Raw genomic sequence first — 20,929 nt, forward strand, 5'->3', positions numbered from 1 at the left:
ATATCCCCTTTTTATAGATTAGGAAGATGAACAAAAATAAAACTAATGTTACTGATAAATTACTAATGAATGTATTTGAGAAATCCAAATTACATGCAGACAAAAACTGGTCACAAAAACCATTACACTACTCTGTACTAAAACTGTACAATGTTTTAAACATTTCCAATCATGCAACAGTAATGAAGATCAGCATGAATTTTATAAAAGAGTTGATGGGAGTTCAATGAACAGGATTTAACACATTTTACAACCCAAATGAAATGCACACTATTCCCCCACAACTCCTCCCCCTACTCCATTCCCAATCAATTACCTTACCTATAAAACCTTCCATTTAACCTTTTAAGTCAGATTTGATGGGTAAACATGTAATCCACAGTACACTCTCCATTATTATTTCAGAAGAGACACACATACAGTCAGATGCTAAATCTTCGTTACATTCCTTTCAAAAGGCATCTAAACTGTTTCAATTGTCAATGAAAATTTAAGCCTAAGAAACCAAGAAAACTGGCAGTCAAGATTCTGAACTAGGTAGTTCTACAAACTATAATACGAATAATCTATATGTCTGCATTAGTAAAAGAAGGATTTCCTATTTGAGAACTGTTTCTCAATGGCTCTCTGAAGGGAAAGCTGTGTCACTACTGCTTTCTGCTTTCAATGGCAAGGTGACCCCAAATATTTATCCAGCTGGCTAAGAGGCTTACAGTTGAGCCTTTTAAAAAATACTCAAGGCCACAGAAGTACTTATGGAAATAAAATTTTAGAAGGTGGTAGTTTAAGATACACAGAATTCTTCCTATAATGGTACATTCAAAACACATCTGTCCTAACAAAGCAGCATAAAACCAATTAAAAAACAATTTGAAATTAAATACACTGAGAAGTGTTAAAATCATTAACCAAAATTACTGAATGGTAGAATACTGTCTCAAAATGTACTGAATTCACATATGTTTATCACCATAATGAACGCATGCCAGATTTAAACTCAGGTTACCAATTCGGTTGAAACAAATGTTAGAGCTATTTTTACAAGAGAAATAAATGTACTTCATGATATAGGCACAACAGCATCTTTTTTAAAAAATTGGTACATGTATCACTAGATACAGACTTTTTAACCATTAGCAACACAGCGCAGTAAAATTTTCTCAAAACTTTTTAAGCTTGATTTAACATGCCAAGAAAATGATTATTTTTCCACTGAGATGCATTTATGTAAATTATGTAAATTGGATTGAGGTCAGTGTAACACCTGGAATTTACAACCCCTAGCAGAAGTACCAGCTGCTAATAATGCTTATACTATATTTGTAGCTTAACTAGATGTTAAACTACGGAACTGTTGGTGCCAATCTGCTTATAAAGGCAATGCTCTGGAGACAAAGTCTTCTCACAAACAGTGGGCAAGCAGGTTTCATTATTATGTGTTCAACAACAATCCTCAGTTCATTAAATAAGGTCCTGCAAGATAAAATAGTTTTCTTTGAGAAACACAAGGAAAAAGCAATACACAGGCTTACCTCATTTTATTGCACTCCACAGATATTTCATTTTTTACAAATTGAAAGTTTGTTGCAACACCGCATACAGTAAGACTATCAGCGCCACCTTCCAACAGCATGTGCTCACTTCATGTCTCTGCGTCACACTTTGCCAATTCTCCCACTATTTCAAATGTTTTCATTATTACTGTATCTATTATGGTGATCTGTGATCATGCTCTTTGGTGTTACTATTATAACTGTTTTGGGGCACCACAAACTGCACAAATATAAGACAAAGTACTTAATCAAGGCCATTCCTGGTTGGTCTCTTTCCCTCTCCTCAGACCCTCCTATTCCCTGAGACACAATATTGAAATTAAGCCAATTAATAACCCTACAATGGTCTGTAAGTGCTCAGGTGAAAAGAGAGCTCCCATGTCTGTCACTTTGGATGAAAACTAGAAATGATTAAGCTTAGTGAAAAAGGCATGGCTAAAGCCAAGACAGGCCAAAAGCTAGATGTCTTGTGCCAAATAGCCAAGCTGTGAATGCAAAGGAAAAGTTCCTGAAGGAAATCAAAAGTGCTATTTATGTGAACGGATGAATGATAAGAAAGCAAAACAGCCTTATTGCTGATAGTAATGCTATTGCACACTTAACAGACTACAGTAGAGTGCAAACATAACTTTTGTATGCACAGGAAAACCAAAAAATTCATCTGACAGCTTTATTGTGATATTCACTTTATTGTGGTGTTCTGGAACCACTTCCATGATATTTCTGAAGTATGCCTCTAAGGCTAAACAAATGCTGATGAAGGAATATATCATAGCCATTAGAATTTGAAGTAAAAGAATAACTGGAATTCATTGTAGAGAAAACACAAAATACACACAATGAAATTCTCAAACTCAACATCTACATCTTTTATGGGTGGAAACACTCATTTAACAAAGGTATTTAATAAATGGCTAGCTCTAAAACCTCAGATTATATTTTAAAAATTATATATTTTGTCTTTAGAGTCACATTTTCACATTTAACTTACGCAATTTCAACTAGTTTTTTAAAAGAGAACAAGAAAAAATATATAACATGGGCGCTATTACATACTTATTCACCTACTATTTCCCTAAATGTACATATTTCCCCTCAGAGATTTCCTCTTCTGTAAAATAATTCTGAGTTGTGGTGAAGTTTAAATATGACACAGATGTTCAGTAAATGTAACTTCCCAGTTGGATCATTACACTGAACTATGACTCTTTTATGCCTTCAGACTAAAGCCCAAGTCCTCAACGTAACACCCAATACCCTCCACAATCTAGTCTCCATCTAATTTTCTGTCCCATCTCCTGCCACTCCCTGCCCTCGCTCCTATCATGGACTTATGTTACATGTTTGTGCCCAAAACCATGTGGGCTTTGCCTATGCCTTAACTGTGCTCACTGCCTACAAAGTATTATTACATACTGTACACATCACATACATTATACAGGCTAGTATACACAAAATCATGTATACTGTACTGACATTTATAAGTGATATGAAGGATCATCAAAGGTAATTTTAATCATTCACAATTTTCACCTTATGTGTTGATTCATCCTGTATAAAGATGCAACTCCTATTCTATCTTTCTGTGTCCTGTTTTACTTTTATGGTTAGAAAAAAAGTAACAAATTACTTTTCTAAACAAGTATTCAATATGCTTGCACAGAAAGACAGAAATAATAATATTTGGAGTAATGCATATTTTCCAAAACCTGACCTTCCTGTATCTCCTGTCTTCGTGAGAGCACCATTACAACTCTCTTAGGCTTCCAGGCCAGAAACCCGCGGGTCTTTAACTTACTCTTTTCTCTCAAGCCCTAATATCCTACCTCCTAATACCTTTCATATTTGTCCCCTTTTCCTTTTACCACTGGATTAGTTCAGGCTCTAGACTACTCTAACTGTCTCCAAATTGGTATTTTTCTTCTCTTGGTGAGCTTGCAATCCATTTTCTGGAATATTTCTAAATCAGATTTCATCATGGGGGTTCCCAATCTCTCCATGTTACAATATTCAAAGGCTCTCCTTATCTCAAAATAAAATCCAAACCCTTTCATGATGTAGTGCTTTCTACCATCTACCTTTCTGGACAGAAATATTTATCAATCCTCTATATACTTCCTGAGCTCAAGTATGCTAAGCACTTTTCAGGCACCCATGTGTCAGAACTCAGATTCATTCTTTAAAGATTTGGCTTATGTCCCCACCTCCTCAGTGATTTCTCATTTGTCTCTGTCTGTTCTCTATACTTTCAGAGCACCTTCATCACCACACTGACTTACATAGCTGTCTAATTTACTCACCAGTGAGTACCTCTGAAAGAAAATATTTTAATTCCACCTAAGTTCATCAACATACAATCCCTGTTTTAACCAATCAGTCAAATGAATAAAGCTAGAAGATATGAGGACTAATGAAGTCAATCACTTTCACTAAAGTCACATAGCTAGTTCTTTTATTACTGGCTGCATCACTGGCACAGACCAAGTCAGAAAGTTCCTTAACAGCGCGGACAACAGAACTTTGAGCAATGATAAAATTATTGCATATCTGTGCTGACAGACCAAGTTACAGAGTTCCTTAATAGCACTGACAACAGAACTTTGAGCAATGATAAAATTTTTGCATATCTGTGCTGACTCACAGTTTCCACCAGCAACATATGGCTTTTGAGTACCCACGTGAACTATGCTCAAGGGAACTGAGTTTTAAGTTTTATGAATTTTATTTAAATGGTTAAATGTGGTTGCTGTGCTGTATTGGACAGCACAGCTAGAGACAATCTGTACTAAATATCCAAAAAGAACTGAAATCACCAACTTGAGAATAAATATCATAGTGAAAGTGGTACGAACTGTGAATACAGATGGTCTCAAAACCTTTAATTTAAAAAAGTGTAGAACTGAAAATATAGTTTTATAGCCTGTTTATCAATATTTACAAGTTGAAATATTTTCCATTACCTTTCCAATGGTTTTGATTAAAATGGGTGCTTGTAAGAGAGCTTTGAAGATGTTTACTAGCACATATTTGTGTTATCTTGATTCACCGCTATTCTTTCCTTTTCAGTCCTCTGAAAACTAAATTCTAGATGTACTAATATGATTTAATGGTATATGGAGAAAATGGGAATGGAGAGGGAGGCACAAAGAAGCACAGAAAAACAAATGTGCTGATTAAAATAACAGATGTCAGGGCAAAAAACTATAACATAATGTCTGAAATGAATATAGGGACCAGAAAGAAAAAAGGCTAAAACTCATGAAATCAAGTAAAAATGAATGTTAATTTGCTACCACAGACTCATTAAGAACGAATGTCTAAAGTAATTTCTATTTTAGAAAGTATTATAAAAAAGACATTGTCTAATAGAGCACAAAAACACTCTGAACGGAAAATCAGATCATAGAATAACGAAAATAAACTAGTAAGAATGTAATAGTCGAAGTACTTTTAAAATATTACTTCACTTCACCCCCCAGAAGGAATTATTTCCTCTACCAATGAAGAAATCCAAATTTAAATAACTTGCCTAGTCACACAACTAGTTAATGATGGATCAGCATTCAAATTCAAGTTCTTTTCACTGTACTCATGAAAATATAATGTACAGATTGCTGTAATGCACTCACTGGATTTCTGGCTGAATTCTACTCCATTATTTTAAACTTGAAAATAGACTATGTTAATATTAGTATCTGAGTATCATTTTTAAAGTTATTAAAAACATCTATTCATTTTAGTTTTACTCCAATGCTTGAGATCAGAATGTATAATTTAGTGTATATTAATTTAAGCCTCCATTCCTGAAAACTACAGTAATTCCCTAAAATTTCTCTGCTTCCCCATTTTTCTGCTTCAAACTCTTCTGCCACAAGGCTATCAGAAGAATATCTGACCATGTCAAAACCATCATTCCCATTCACCTAAAAGGTAAATTCCAAACTTCTTACCCTAAAACTCAAGAAGTTTTATAATATGGCTCCAATATACCTTTCTAATCTTAGCTCCAGCAATTCACCATTCAGAATCTCCAGTAGAGTCAAAACAGCTCTAAATAAAGTTCCTCAAATACGGCCTGTGCTTCTCGTCTCTCTTGCTCCTACTATTTCCCCACCTAAAATGGTCTTCCCTATTTTCACTATTCAAAAGTTTTATTCCTCCCACAATCTCAATTTTGTGAAACCTTCCTGGGCTCATCTATCTTCTGGCCCAATGGTATCTCCCTTCTGTGGACTGCAGTACTGAGATAATAAAGCAAACATATGGCATTCATTACCTATTGGATAGTGAATACTGTATCCTAATCATTGTTTATGTAATTGACATGTGTTTTGTTTCTTCAACTAGGAAAGTTGAGAATGAAACCTATGTCTTACACATTTTAAAATTTGCTAAGTTTTAGCAGTGCTGTAGAGGTGGCGTAGATAACTGCAGTCTCAGTTTCCAAAAAGAAATACAACCACTTCCTCACCAACCCCAGTACATTCTAAGGCCTACATTAAAATTACCGAAACACTGCTTGCTTCTAAATTCTCTGCTTGCTTCTAAATTCTAACACATTAGCTAAGTAACTCTTAAGAATTACAAATACTATATATTCATAATACTCTCAACAAATAAAACATGCATAAAATCATCATCAGCTTACCGACAATATGGATTTCTTCGAGACGAATATCGAAGAGTAAGAAATCTATAGTATATAAAAGGTTGGAGCAAACTTCCTTGACCACTGAAATAAAAAAATACAAGGGTGATAAATATACATTATTAATTCATGTGTATGCTCTCAAAACTTAAAGGCAATTCAACTGGAGAATATGTGTATCTTCATTCATCAAATGGTCATAGTGAAATCTATCATGTCTAAATCCAAGTTATCCTCGAATATAAAAGAATGTATATGATTGGTAAACAGTAAAACGTTAAATTTTTATAGATGTATTCTTGTATGTACTACTTTTGAAATTTTTTAAAATACTAAATAAATCAGAAAATGTTACATAAATACTTCCATAATTACTAATTCATGAAATCAAGTTGTAAATCTTCATAAAATATGCAAATGAAAAGTGACTTATTTTATATATATTATAAAAAACAAACTCTCCCCCGCCAACCACAAAAATTACACTGGCTCATTAGTAAATCTACATAGCCTATACTAATTATTGTTCTTGGTTAAAAAACACAATTACAATACTCCAAGAATTATATATATGTTTATGAAATACCAAGTCTGGAATTCTTCCCTAAGAAAAACTATCTGAATTAAGACATTCACTGAAATAACTACAAACAAAATGTGGCAACAACCTAATGTGAAGCAGAATTAAACAACTTACATTACGGTTATTTAATAGATTTAACATGCAACTACCTAGAATCTTGGTTATGAAAATTACATAGCAACTTTGAAAAAAGCAGAATATAAAACTATACATATTATTACAACTATATTTTTTAAATCGGAAGAAATATATCAAGATGCCAAACGTGTTTTATTAGGTTAATTTTTTAGCCTTTTCTTCTAAATTGTATTACTTTCGTAACAAAAATAATTTACACGATTACAAACTTACCGCTAAACAAATGCAACATCCATTTTCCCCAATAATTTGACAAATTTTTAAGAACACCCTACACAACTACGTTTAACTTATTATTGATTATCCCATATCACAATACATAAATTACCTCAATCTTTTTTACAGCTTCAAATATACCATCTAATGCTTGGACTATTATGTAACAAAATCCCTACTAATGAATATTTGGGTGGCTCCAGTCAATTAGAAATAAAGCTACAAAGATATATATATATATATATATATATATATATTTTTTTTTTTTTTTTTTTTTTTTTGAGACAGAGTCTCCCTGTCTCCCAGGCTGGAGTGGAGTGGCAACATCTCCGCTCACTGCAAGCTCCGCCTCCCGGGTTCATGTCATTCTCCTGCCTCAGCCTCCTGAGTAGCTGGGACTACAGGCACCCGCCAGCACGCCCAGCTAATTTTTTGTATTTTAGTAGAGACGGGGTTTCACCGTGTTAGCCACGATGGTCTTGATCTCCTGACCTCGTGATCCACCCACCTCAGCCTTCCATAGTGCTGGGATTACAGGCGTGAGCCACCGCGCCCGGCCTACAATGATCTCTTTATCTGTCTTTGCACACGTGCATAATGCATATGTAAGATAACTCATAGACTATGCATCAATTTTTAAATACAAAGCTTGAAGCATTACTGGTGCAAATACAACTTGATAAAGCCTCCTAATATTAGACTGTGTGTCTACCACGAAGGGTAGCATATTAGGAATAGCAGTAATGTAAGATTGTTCTTAATTTTATTATTTAGGTTATATTCAAGCTACCTACTTAAGGCATTAACAGCTTTTCCTAATAGGAAATATAAGCTGATTTTAATTTTTCAAACAAACAAAATGATTTCTCTATTTAAACATTTCTGGTAAAGTCTCATCTTCTTTACAGTGATCTTAAAAATTAAGACGGTAAGTTTGTACAAATAAACGTTTAAATTAAACATTTAAGGAGCACAACTCAACGTACCAATGCAGTCAAAACCTGGTGCTCCTAACAAAAAATTCACTATCATTCCAAAGTGAAGTCTTTGTCTAAGTTTGCATGGCATCTCAGAATTTCATTAAAATCATCTTACTCTGATTTAACAGGAGCATAAGAAATTATTTTGCTTACTAAACAGAATCTGGAGGTTTCAGAATATAGATATCAATTATACCCATATAAAAAAACTAGTCTCGGTATCTACCCTTTTTTTTTTTTTGAGAGAGTCTTGGTCTGTCGCCAGGCTGGAGTGCAGTAGCATGGTCTCGGCTCACTGCAACCTCCACCTCCAGGGTTCAAGCAATTCTCGTGCCTTAGCCTCCCGAGTAGCTGGGACTACAGGCGCGTGCCACCATGCCCAGCTAATTTTTGTATTTTTAGTAGAGACAGGGGTTTCACTATATTGGCCAGGATGGTCTCGATCCCCTGACCTCGTGATCTGCCCGCCTTGGCCTCCCAAAGTGTTGGGTTTACAGGCGTGAGCCACCGTGCTCGGCCTGGTATCTACCATTTTAACTTCCATCTAGTTACATGAAACAAATCACAGAACTTGGTCTGACCCAAAAGCAGGATTAAGTGACATAAAAACCCCAGAAAAATGAATAAAAAAAGTAAGGGCAAAAAGTTCCTTTTCCTAACTAATAATTAAAGTTTCTAAGTGTAGATCAGGATCACAAAAGAAAGAGGTGAAAAGAAAAACCTATAAACGATAGGAAAAATATTAGAATGTTGATCTTGTCCCTTTTTCTGTTGTTCCAGATTACATTACCCTTTTCTTTTATATGCTTTCAGCTTCTAGGAGAAGAGAAGGCTTTTATTAAATTTTAGGGTCAAGGTTTTAGAGTTAATTTACAAATACAACTGCATCAAATCTAGTTGGGACCACACAACTTAAGCAACACCTACCAGTCCTGGAGTTCTCAGAAGAAAGCACCACTTAAAAGAACGAAACAGATATACGTTTATAAGGAAATCTATAAAACTCTGTTCTTAGTTTGAAGAGACTGCTATGGAAAGAAGTAATTGTCAAGTACATGAAAACTTTACTAGTTAATCAAGCAAGGTACATTTAAAATTATAACTATAAAATCAATAATGACAGTTTGTTACAAACTAACAAGATTATGAAAAACAGGTAACACAGACATTTTAAAGAATAATTTAGCATGGTCCATTAAACACAAAAGGCACCTAGCTTGTACTTAGCAAAATCTTTTCTGGTTTCTATGTTGAAGAAAACACTGGCATTAAGTATAAGCAGGTAAAAAATATTTACTGGTCAATATTTGAAAAACTAAAAATTTGGAAACAAATTTCCATGATCAGGAGATAAGCTGGAATCCTATATGGCTTTAAAAAAAAAAAAAAAAAAAAAAAAAAAACAGAACTGGATATGCCAAATCAAATAGGTTATGAAAACATACAAGGGGGAAAAAGGTACAGAATAACACCTTTTTTTTTTTTGGTGAGACAAAGTCTCACTCCGTTGCCCAGGCTGCAGTGCAGTGACGTGTTATCGGCTCACTGCAACCTCCACCTCCTGGATTCAAACAATCCTCCTGCCTCAGCCTCCCGAGTAGCTGGGATTACAGGCATGTACCACCATGCCCAGCTAATTTTTGTATTTTTAATACAGACAGGGTTTCACTATGTTGGTCAGGCTGGTCTTGAACTCCTGATCTCAAGTGATCCACCTACTTTGGCCTCCCAAAGTGCTGGGATTACAGGTGTGAGCCACCATGCCCAGCCAGAATAACATCTTTGATGTAAAATAAGAACTAAACAAATTAACAAACAAAACTCCACATCCACAATATATATGTTCTACAAATTTCTATAAGTATTTTTAAAGGACTACATACGTAAGACACATATTAAACTCCTTACACCTCTGGGAAGAGGACAAAATTGCAACTAGGACTCATATAGTCAAATGTTATTTTAGCTTTTATCTGTAATGTCTCATTACTTGTAACACTAAAAATTGATAAAGCAATCATCTGGGTGGCAAGGTGTATTGTTTTAAAATGTAATGCAAGAATTTCAATGCAGAGGTCAATACTATCTTAATGTTCACACTTTTAAAAGGATGGCTTTCTTTATTCACGTATTACTTCTGTAATTAAGATACAAACAAAATAAGGTGATAGTAGTCACTATTAATATAAGAACATAATTTTAAAAGTTTTTCTCTAGTGTAAGAAACATCATCTCAATAGTGACAGAATGGACTAGATTAGACTTCACAAGATTCTTTCAAAGGTGGTAACTATGAAAGTAATTTTTAAAATGTTAAATGATAAATCACAAGAAATAAGACAAATTCCTAGGTCTACTATATTTCAAGTTCTCTACTATAAACGACAAAGGTTAGATTAGGCGACTGCTAAGATTCATCTAGCTCTACATGTCAATACCTACCTTCAACAGATTTAAACAGAATAAAACTTGAGTTTCTACCTTTATTATGTTTATTCATCAGCCTCCCAAAACAAATACAATTTTTCCTTACCTAAAAAGCATAAAAACTGTGGCAGGCATCAGGAATATTTCATTACAAGCAATGAACTTCAGAATATTTTGTTGATTAGCACTTAATTTGTCCAAGACAGATCTCAACAGAGGTAAACTATTTGAGCCCCTTGCCTAAAACAAAAGAAAACCAACATTAGAAATAAGGGAAGCATTTCTGATAACAATACTTTCTTTCTGTAAGTAACTAGCCTATCCAACAGGCAATACAATCAAATATACTACTTTGGAAATGATGGTACAAAGTTCACAAACCATTTAAGGACAAATATAGTATTTTTCCTGCTTTTTTATATATTTAGACTTAATATAAAAAACAACTTTAGTAAAAGTACTTTTCATTCTTAGCTGCTTTTTCTCAAGAATGATTATTTAACAAAAAATAGTGGTTATTTCTCTCTAACCATGACAAAATCTGACTATCCAGTAATACAGTTAAAATATCTGTGACTCCTTCCTTAGCTAATGTTGGAATTGGCAATGTAATTACTGCTGTGACCAAAGAATTACAGGGATAAAGAAAAAGGCCAATACAAAGCATAAATCTGGATATTTTAATTCAAATTTCAGTATATATACTGTAAATGTGCTTGGTAAATTTGCCTGGATATTTTAATTCAAATTTCAGTATATTCTGTCAATGGCCTGATGCCAAGTTAGGTTTAATGCTCCAACCTAGCAATAAGAAAGAATTTCAGGAAAGCCACAGTTCTGAAAATTAATGTAAAAGAGATTCATTCAGTACACTCAACTTATTTGGTATGCCAGAATTGAACACTGACAGAACAAGAGATCTGACAACTCAACAAACTTTAGAGACACAGGTTTCAAAAAAATAGATCTATTTCAAACTTGAAAAAGTCCCCTGGAGACCGGGGGGTGATATTAAGTGCAATCCTTTATCTATAAAATGTTCTAGTTTGTGAAACTTCAATAAACACTTCTAAACTTAAAACTTTCAAATCACCAAATAATTCATAACAAGTTTGTAAGGAATGGAGGGACTTTTTGTGACAAATACCAAAATGTCTTAGAATGAGAATTCATGTCAATGATCTGTAATTCAGAAGTCAGACAAGCAGCAGTTTTACTTACATCAAGGACCTTTTTCGTATATGTGGCAGCATGAAGCAAAGAGAATAACAAGACTGGGAAGATACTCACTAAAGAAAACAATTAAGGAAAACATTTAAAAGTCATCAAGTATTCTGCAAAACAGACTATGTATTATGTCCAAATATATAGATCTGAAACATCTGCTAAAATGAGTTCAGTGGAATGGTTTGTTTTACTGATATACTTTAAGTCAAATCAAATTTTGTTAACTATAAAGAAGAAAGTAAACTATTTCATTTTCTAAAATTCAGGGTTTTTTGTTTGTTTGTTTGTTTTTTGAGATGAAGTCTTACTCCTCTCCCCCAGGCTGGAGTGCAGTGGCACAATCTTGGCTCACTGCAACCTCCGCCTCCTGGGTTCAAGCAATTCTGTCTCAGCCTCCCAAGTAGCTGGGATTACAGGCGCCTGCCACCACGCCCAGCTAATTTTTGTATTTTTAGTAGAGACAGGGTTTCACCATGTAGGCCAGGCTGGTCTCGAACTCCTTACCTCAGGTGATCTGCCCACCTCGGCCTCCCAAAGTGCTGGAATTACAGGTGTGAGCCACCGCACCCGGCCAATTCACAGTTCTTTTTATGACAAAAATTAATAGTGAAAAAGCTTTTTCATTCATTTCTACTGGGTAACAATTTAAACACTTGCTAAATTAAATTGAAATCTAGGTCACCCCAAAGGGTTGTAAGTATAGCTTTTAACCCTACAACGGCTTTCTTGGTCACTCTCACTTACCCTTCAAACACAGTAGTTTTATAGTGCTTTCACAATCTCAAATGCTGAGGAAAGAGTCTAAGGTAATGGTTTAAAGAGTAATTCACAAATTTTTAATCCCAAAGACTAAAGATCTTTTATTACTTCTTTCCTACAAAGACTCTAAAATTTTGAGATACTATACCTAACAAGTTGTTACAGTTATGCTCTCAATTTGTAAAAATTAAAATGGCAGTATATATTTTGCTTTGTATACAGTCAACTGAAACTCTTAACAGCTTAATTACAGACATAAGGAAAGAATCCTTTTGAATCCAACTGTTTGGCTTTATGCCATGGATAAACATACTTTTCATTCAGCTTTTTGTAAAATGGAAATTGTTCAAAAGACCCCATTCTCCACCCCAATTTCTACCAGGTTGATTTAAAAAAAAAAATTATCAAGTAGTTCCACAAAATGATATAGACTGTCAATCACAAATGGCAAAAATACTTGTCCTAAAAATATTAGCAGTTCCTAAGAAATGAACCATTGTATTTTTCTATACTAACTGAAGGCCTGATATGACAGGAAATGGTGATTGCTATAACATAATCTGAGTATCAAATTCATTATAACCATAACTCATTTAGGAATCCAAGGGACCCAGTTTCCAACTGACAAGCAAGACACCAACCTATATCCAAGTATTAGAAGAACCATAACTGTCTAACATAGTTTTCCAAATTAATATCCTGACCAACTCGTTCCCACCTCTAACAAGAATTAAGAAAAATGTCCATTTCCTAAGTAGGGATCATATATGTATATAAAAAGTTTTAAAATTTTTAATGAATCATAGACTACTTTGAAACTGATGGAAGCTACAACTATCTCCTAAAGTCACTATAAAACTCTGTTGATCCTTAAAGAATTCAATTCAAACTTTGACGCATATCCAGACTGAATTCAATAAAAGGGGCAGTGTCAGGTAGTGAAAATATAGCCCTGAACTGGGAGTCAAGATACCTGGGTTCCACTCCTGACTCTGTCACTAACCTAATTTTCCTAGGCCAAGTTTCATGCTCTGGCAAATGAGTATGCAGAGATCACAGCTAGAAATTTCCAATGAGTCTTTTATCTCTAACATTCTATAGTTCACAAATCCTTGCTAAGAGATTCATAATCTTAGTCTTCAACATCACTTTTAAACTATTAATACAATGTATTTAGAAATAAGAGGTGAAATGCCCTAAGTACCTGTTATTAATCAAGGAAGGACAAAATATCTCCTTTATAAGAACAAAAATCAGAATGCAAGTCTGTAATATTACTTTGGGCCCACTTTTATTTATTACCATATCACCTTAATAATCAGATTAGCATTTCCTGCCAATTACTAGTTTATGTTATTCCCACTGTTTACTACATTCCCTTTTTAAGAATTTAAGGAATACGAAATCCTTAATCTTCAACATTCCCAGGAAAGAGGGGCTACCAAATAACCAACTGTATAAAAAGGCAGAAAGGCTTTCTTCACTAGTCATGAGTCTCATTTGGCAAGACCTCAGGATTCACTCAACAAAACTTACTGATCTGTGTAAGGCACTGTTCCCAAAGTTATTGATGTATTCAGTTTACCTGACATTAAAACACATTTTCTGTCATTTCTATTTCTCCCTCCGAAGAAATTTTAAGCTACTAAAAGGCATGACCAAAAATCTCTACATAACTTCCTGTTATAGCTCAGAAAGTCTAGAATTTTAACATTGGTGACTGCAAAGCACTTCAATCAACAGAGGCCAGTCAGGCCAATAATATGCCAAACAAATGTGATTATCATTTACAGTCATAGTATAATAATCATGTAATAAGTTTTACCTAAAAATGAACCAATACAAATTATGACGGGACATTACAGACCCATGCATTGAAACAGGAAAAATTTTATCCTTACATTTCAAACTACCCATATTATCTCAGTGAAGCATGTAATTTAAAGGGAATCTCTATATAATGAACATGTAAATGAAGTTACCAGCTTTACCCACATACAGAAAGAAATATCTTTAATGTACACTTAAGTGTTACTCACCCACTAACTGTAGATCAGGTAGGGCTTTTAAGTTAGAAAGACCTTTTCAGTATTACTAACTACTTACTAGCCAATGTGTGGGAAGTGGATACCGATAATCAGCAAATCAGCATCTTTATTAAAAATATACCACAATGAGTGGTATATTTTTTAGAGTGCTACAAAGATTAAACGTCAAGTTCTTTTTTTTTTTTTTTGAGACGGAGTCTCGCTCTGTCGCTCAGGCTGCAGTGCAAGTGGCATGATCTTGGCTCACTGCAATCTCCACCTCCGGGGTTCAAGCAATTCTCCTGCCTCAGCCTCCTGAGCAGCTGGAACTATTGGCACGTGCCACCATGCCCAGCTAATTTTTTGTATTTTTAGTAGAGATGGGGTTTCACCATATTAGTCAGGATGATCTCAATCTCCTGACCTCGTGATCCACCCACCTCGGCCTCCCAAAGTGCCACTATGCATGAGCCACCATGCCTGGCCTAAATTCAAGTTCTTATACTGGCAAAATAGGTGCTCAGGAAATTTCTGTTTCCTCCTATTTCTTTTGCTTAAGACTTATAAAAATCTATTTAAAAGTTTGATACTTCATGAGCATAGGTATCTAAATAGGTAATATTCAGTCTCAGAGGAATATTTTATTGTGCTTTACATAACATATAGATGTATCATAATATTCAAAAGCTCTTAGAGCAGCACTTCTCAATGCACAAAACGATTTGCAGAGATAATCTACAGGAAAAAAAACCAAAACCGTTAAGTTTAAAAAACCCTGGTAACTCTTTTAGTTTCACAACACACGTTAGAATACCAAAGTCCCTATAGTAAAGAACCCTATTTAAAAATGTTTAACCTGGCCGGGCGTGGTGGCTCACACCTATAATTCCAACACTTTGGGAGGCCAAGGCAGGTGGATCATGAGGTCAGGAGTTCAAGAACAGCCTGGCCAAGATGGTGAAACCCCGTCTTTACTAAAAATACAAAAAAATTAGCCGGGTGTGGTGGCAGGCGCCTGTATTTCCCAGCTACTCAGAAGGCTGAGGCAGAGAACTGCTTGAACCCAGGAGGCGGAGGGTGCAGTGAGCCGAGATCACGCCATTGCACTCCAGCCTGGGCGACAGAGCAAGACCCTGTCTCAAAAAAAAAAAAAAGTTTAACCCAGCGTTCACTACAGAACCTCTTCCCTATTTCTCCCCCTCCTTTATGGAATACCCAGTATCATCCCACAACACACCTTTGAAATGTGAAAACATACAAATTCCAAACAAGTTATTTCTCATTAGCTTCACAGATTATCCATGTGTGTCCTTATTTTCTACTCTATACACAGCAAATATTAACTTCTTTGTATTATCTCATTCTGTGCTTAAATAAGTTATTTCTTGGTTAAATTCCATTTGTGTCTAGTTCACTTAAGATAGAAAGAGCTGAGGACCTCTCCTTTTTATAGCAAGACATGACACTTTGCCAAAAATGTGAATTAAATGAAAAAAATTTTCAATATTAAAGTAAGTTCTGCATAAGCTTATACTTCGAACCAGAATTTGAAAATATCCATTCTAACAGAGATTACAAGAGGCAAGAACAAAGATAGTTTAAAATTCCTAAATCAGCTCTTCAAAGTTTACATTTCACATTTTAAAAGTCAGAAATTCTTACGCTAAACATATCTTCATTCAAATGAAGTGCCAAGAACAAACCCAGACTTCATGGAATGCCTTCATTGCTGAAATAATCAGAAGAGATCTCCTATACACTTAGTTGGCAATTTCATTGTTAAAAAGGTAGAAAAGGATACTTGTAACTGGGTAGGAGTTTACAAAGATGAGTGAATACAACAGGTAGTGACAGCTGTCCTCTAACAAAGCCTGGGCCAGGAATGCTCTGCTTAACTGGAAGTGTGGTAATCTTTGATGCAGCCTCAGAGCACTGGTAAGAGCATTTGCCAGCAAAGCACGTTGGTAAAAGCTTGCTGCTTCATGTAACCTGAAAATTACCAGAGGAGAGGTTATCATGAGATATAAACAACTGCAGTGTCTCTTCCTCCTTTGTGAATTGCATCATAATTGCACAACACCTAAATCACTTGTCAATAGAAAAAAATTACATGAACTTATTCTACCTTTTTAATAGCATCACTTCATATATACGTCCAACTGAATTTTTTATAATCAATTTATAAAACTGAATTTTATAAAGCAGGATCTTCCATCAAGTAATAAGTAAAAATGAAAAAAACATGAACTTATCTCATTCCCACACATCAATTTTTCCTTGGATTTTCAATGTGTTAGTTTCACAAGATATAAAATATTCCTCTAACTGATACTGTTATTAGGTTGTTAGTATCTTAAGGCTGGAACTTGTATTTTATTTGTCCCTGAACCCTTTACAGGTTAACAAGTCTTACACATAAAAGGCATTCCAGATAAACCGACTCAACAATTGAATATCAAAGGCAGCAATATGTATAATACATACCCAAGAAGAGGCAGAACAAACAAAGCAGAGCAGTAAACTGTGAACAAGCGAGAAAGCCACATTGCCGTGTCCAGTTTATTGGTCATCATGAATTGCTAAATTTAAAAAGAAAAATACTGTAAGCTATGTCTGCAAATTATGTTTTTAAGCATCAAGACTGTGTGGTTTTTATTTCTACTCGAAATATTTTAATCTTGCTCCATTTGTTTTTTAGATCATTAGGTGAAAACTCCAAGGCAATTAAATGTTTCATGTATACGCTTAATGACAAGTCTGAACACCTTACAGTTTTCATGTGGAAAGCACAAGAAGTACTTAAACAGAAATAAACAGAAAAACATCAGCTGACATTTGAAAAAATGCAAAGACTAATTAATTAGAAAAAATAGTCTTAACAGAAATTCAACTACAATTGTCTGTGTTCCTTTAATACTTGTAATATTGGCTTCATCTATTTTAAAAGAACATTAAACAAAAACTAATTGCTCTCAAGAGATCCATATGCCTATTCTTAGCAAAAACTCTCAAATCTGAATAGGTAGGTCTCAGAGCTGAGTAAAACATCACATAAAGCCAGTTTGGATTAAAGAAACCTTTTGAAGAAGAAATATAAAACCATGATAGTAGTAACAACTGAACTCATTCGCCTTGTAATCTGCCTACATGCACAAGAGCCTGGCATACTGTAGGTGCTCAAAATACGGCTGACAGGTATTAAATGGCCACCTGCCTCTCTGATTACACCACTCTCTTTATCACCTCCATGTTCCCCCACCAAGTCTTACCCTAGTTTCGATAGTGCTAGATTAAACTTCCGTATACCATTTTCTTCTCCAGTTTTTTCCCATTCTGTCTTTTCCTTTGCTGCTTTCCCCCCAATACCTATGTCTATTACCACTAAAGCAGAATCTTAAAATTTGTTTTCTCATTAAAATGTATCTTATATTCAAATTCTAAAGTGGCTTTTACATGTTTTGTCTAGGATCTTCGTAAGTAATTTTAACATCGAGATCCATATACATAGATATATAAACGAAAGTTTCACAAACAATATTTACCCTACTGTACATAATGGATTTTGACATTTTCTATTTAATTTTTTAAAAATAGCTGGTGTTTTCACTAAACTGACTTCTCAACTCACTAAGGGGTCTACCTGAAGTCTAAAAACACTGCTCTAGGTAATTTAATTTATCTTTTGAAAAAAACTATGAAAAATTTGAGGGGAAAATGCAAGTACATTGTAAAATTCCAGGCTGTTCTATTGTATGTCTTTTTAACCCACATGTAGGTAATTTCAGAAATATGAAATACAACTTGGATGTATTATTAAATCCAGACTTACCATACTGTAACTCCAGTAAATTGAAATGATTAGCAGTAATCAAGTGAAGGATGAATCCAGCTTACTGTGCTCAGTTTCTCAACAAATATTACAACTGTGCACCACAGTTTGAAAGTTAGTTTTAGAACATTCTCCTTAAAATCTATTTGCTCAGGGTGTTTATTCTGCAATAAATCATTGAGCTATGCGTTTCGTTTTGTACACGCTTATGTATATTTTATTATACAATTTTAAAAGTTTAAGAAAGTGTATTGGTATACATTTTTTAAGAGTAAACTGTCCAACCATCATACTAATAAATAGCTCAAGCAAAAAAAAAAAAAAAAAAAAATCACTAGATCTTTGCGTGAAAAATTGTTGAGGAGCAATATTCACACAGTCTCACAGTATCATGCCAAAGAACACTTTAGTTAGAAAGGAAAAAAGGAATCTTTACAATGGAGAAACTGGTGGACACCACCTTAATCAAATAATCAAATTCTGCAATGATCGGATAAACCAATGTAAAATGCTTCCTGATATATAATATAGATACACATATCAGATATACATATATGCTGCAAAATATGTCTGGACTCACAACTATCAGTATCTTAAAAGATAAAAAAGGGGAAGAGAGGGCAGAAGAACTGTTCCTAGATTAAAAGGGAGTAAACAAGATACAGACAGTAAATTGAATGCATGCTTTTTGAAACAGGGTCTCCCTTTGTCACCCCAGGCTGGAGCGCAGCAGCACAGCCCGCCTCAGCCTCCCGAGTAGCTCGCACTATACTGGGACTATGGGAGCGCACCTCCAAGACCGGCTAATTTATGTTTGTTTCGAGAGGAGGTTTTGCTCTATCGCCCAAGCTGGAGTGCAGTGGTGTGATCTTGGCTCACTGCAGCTTCAGCTTCTCGGGCCCAAGCGATCCGCCCGCCTCGGCCTCCCAAAGTGCTGGAATTACAGGCGTGAGCCACCACGCCCCGCCTAATTTTTTTGATTTCTAGTAGAGATGAGGTCTCTCTGTGTTTCCAAGGCTGGTCTCGAACTCCTGAACTCAAGTGATCCTCCTGCCTTGGACTCCCAAAGTTCTGGGATTACAGGAGTGAGCCACTGTGCCCGGCCATCGATGCATGTTTTTTGGCTGAATCCCGGATGAAGAGAAAGCAGCTTTAAAGGACAATTATGGAAATTTGCACATGGATTTTGTATTAGGTAATATTTCTCAAATGTGGTAACTGCATTATGGTCACACAGAAGAATACTTAACTATGGATTCAAAAGTAGAGGACAATAATGCTCCGGGCACAAATAAATTGTTAGCTCCAGATCAGCATCTTAAAAAATTTACAAAAGCATAATGATATTTCTCTTCATAAAGAACAAAGTGAAGAAGAAAAAGACCACCGCTCTCCTCCTTTTGCATAATTTCTATATACAATGGTATATACCAGGCAGAAACGTTCTTTGCCAGCACCCGTGTGCTCCACGTGGTGTGTGTCATGGATCATGCGTGTCATGGCACAACCTCATGTGGCATCTTTAACCCTGGGGCCTACGATAAACAAGAGACAGAGGTGTGAGAAGAGGAAAGAAGGCCCAATTTCCATGGCATACAGGTGAGGGCCACGAGCTGCAAGTCAGTCTATTGTCGCTTCGGAAACAAACTTGTAGTTCCCTCCGTATCTTCGCTCAGGACCTCCCCTCTCCCCGTTCCAACTTCCCCACCCCAACTCATTAATCCCAGTCCTGAAAGCACTGAGCTTCTGGAACGCCTCGGGACTCGCAACACTTCCTGCTTCTTCCTAACTCTTGCAAATCAAGCCAGGCTACCCTGCCCTCGCACTTACCACAGCGCCCGCCCCTTGGGGGCCGTTCGGGGTTGTATCTGCCATGGGCTCACACTAGCGTCTGCAACGCTGCAACCGCGGAGAGAAGAAAGGGGGGAGAAAACGTCAGCGCTGGGGCCAGGACCCGGGTACCGGCTTCCCTGCCTCGCGCCACACACAGGCCGGATGCACCCTGCCGGAACTCTGAGCCTCCACCAGGAAAGGGTTTCGCTCGCCCGGTGCAGCCTACTGGATCCAGGGCACCGCAGCAGCCGCGAGGTACCTGTCCCGAGTTCAAAGCCGTGTTTCCAGAAAGAGGGGAGCGAAGGCGGAGCTTAAGGGTGAAGCCCTAGAGAGCCAACCTATGCCGCCGGCTCCAGGTTATGGCCCAACCCGGAAGTGCTCCTTTCATTTCCGTAGGGAAAAGGCGGTGACGAAGGGGGGAAACGGGAGTGGTTCCCAGAGGCATGACGGGAAGTGTAGTTTTTTCTCCTAATTCGAGCTCCACCTGTCCTATCCGCCGATTGGCCAAGTGAGCTAAGAAATCAGGAAGGGGCGGCAACTTTTGCGTCAAATACAGCTCACAAATAATCCTCCCTGCCCATGCTCAAACCATGAAATTTCTGCACTTCCTGATATAGAGGCCTCAGAAACATCTTTGATCCCTTTCTCCAGGGACTTACTAAGCCCTGTGGTTCTATATCTATTAATTCTTTAAACAAGTATTTATGAG

At 36.0% G+C, this 20,929-nt stretch overlaps 1 protein-coding gene across 1 annotated transcript; it reads right to left on the minus strand.

Moving 5' to 3' along the window:
* Positions 1-750: 750 nt before the first annotated feature.
* On the minus strand, positions 751-20,582 carry TMEM33 (transmembrane protein 33). The gene is made up of 7 exons (XM_008017526.3): positions 20,218-20,582; positions 17,043-17,137; positions 16,360-16,547; positions 11,767-11,834; positions 10,652-10,785; positions 6,202-6,285; positions 751-1,473 (listed from the first exon to the last, which is right to left on the minus strand). The coding sequence occupies exons 1-7, from the start codon at positions 20,260-20,262 to the stop codon at positions 1,344-1,346; spliced, it is 744 nt and encodes a 247-aa protein (XP_008015717.1). The 5' UTR covers positions 20,263-20,582; the 3' UTR covers positions 751-1,343.
* Between the last annotated feature and the right edge of the window lie 347 nt (positions 20,583-20,929).

The sequence above is a fragment of the Chlorocebus sabaeus genome, chromosome 27, assembly GCF_047675955.1.
Source record: "Chlorocebus sabaeus isolate Y175 chromosome 27, mChlSab1.0.hap1, whole genome shotgun sequence".
NCBI classification, from domain to species: domain Eukaryota; kingdom Metazoa; phylum Chordata; class Mammalia; order Primates; family Cercopithecidae; genus Chlorocebus; species Chlorocebus sabaeus.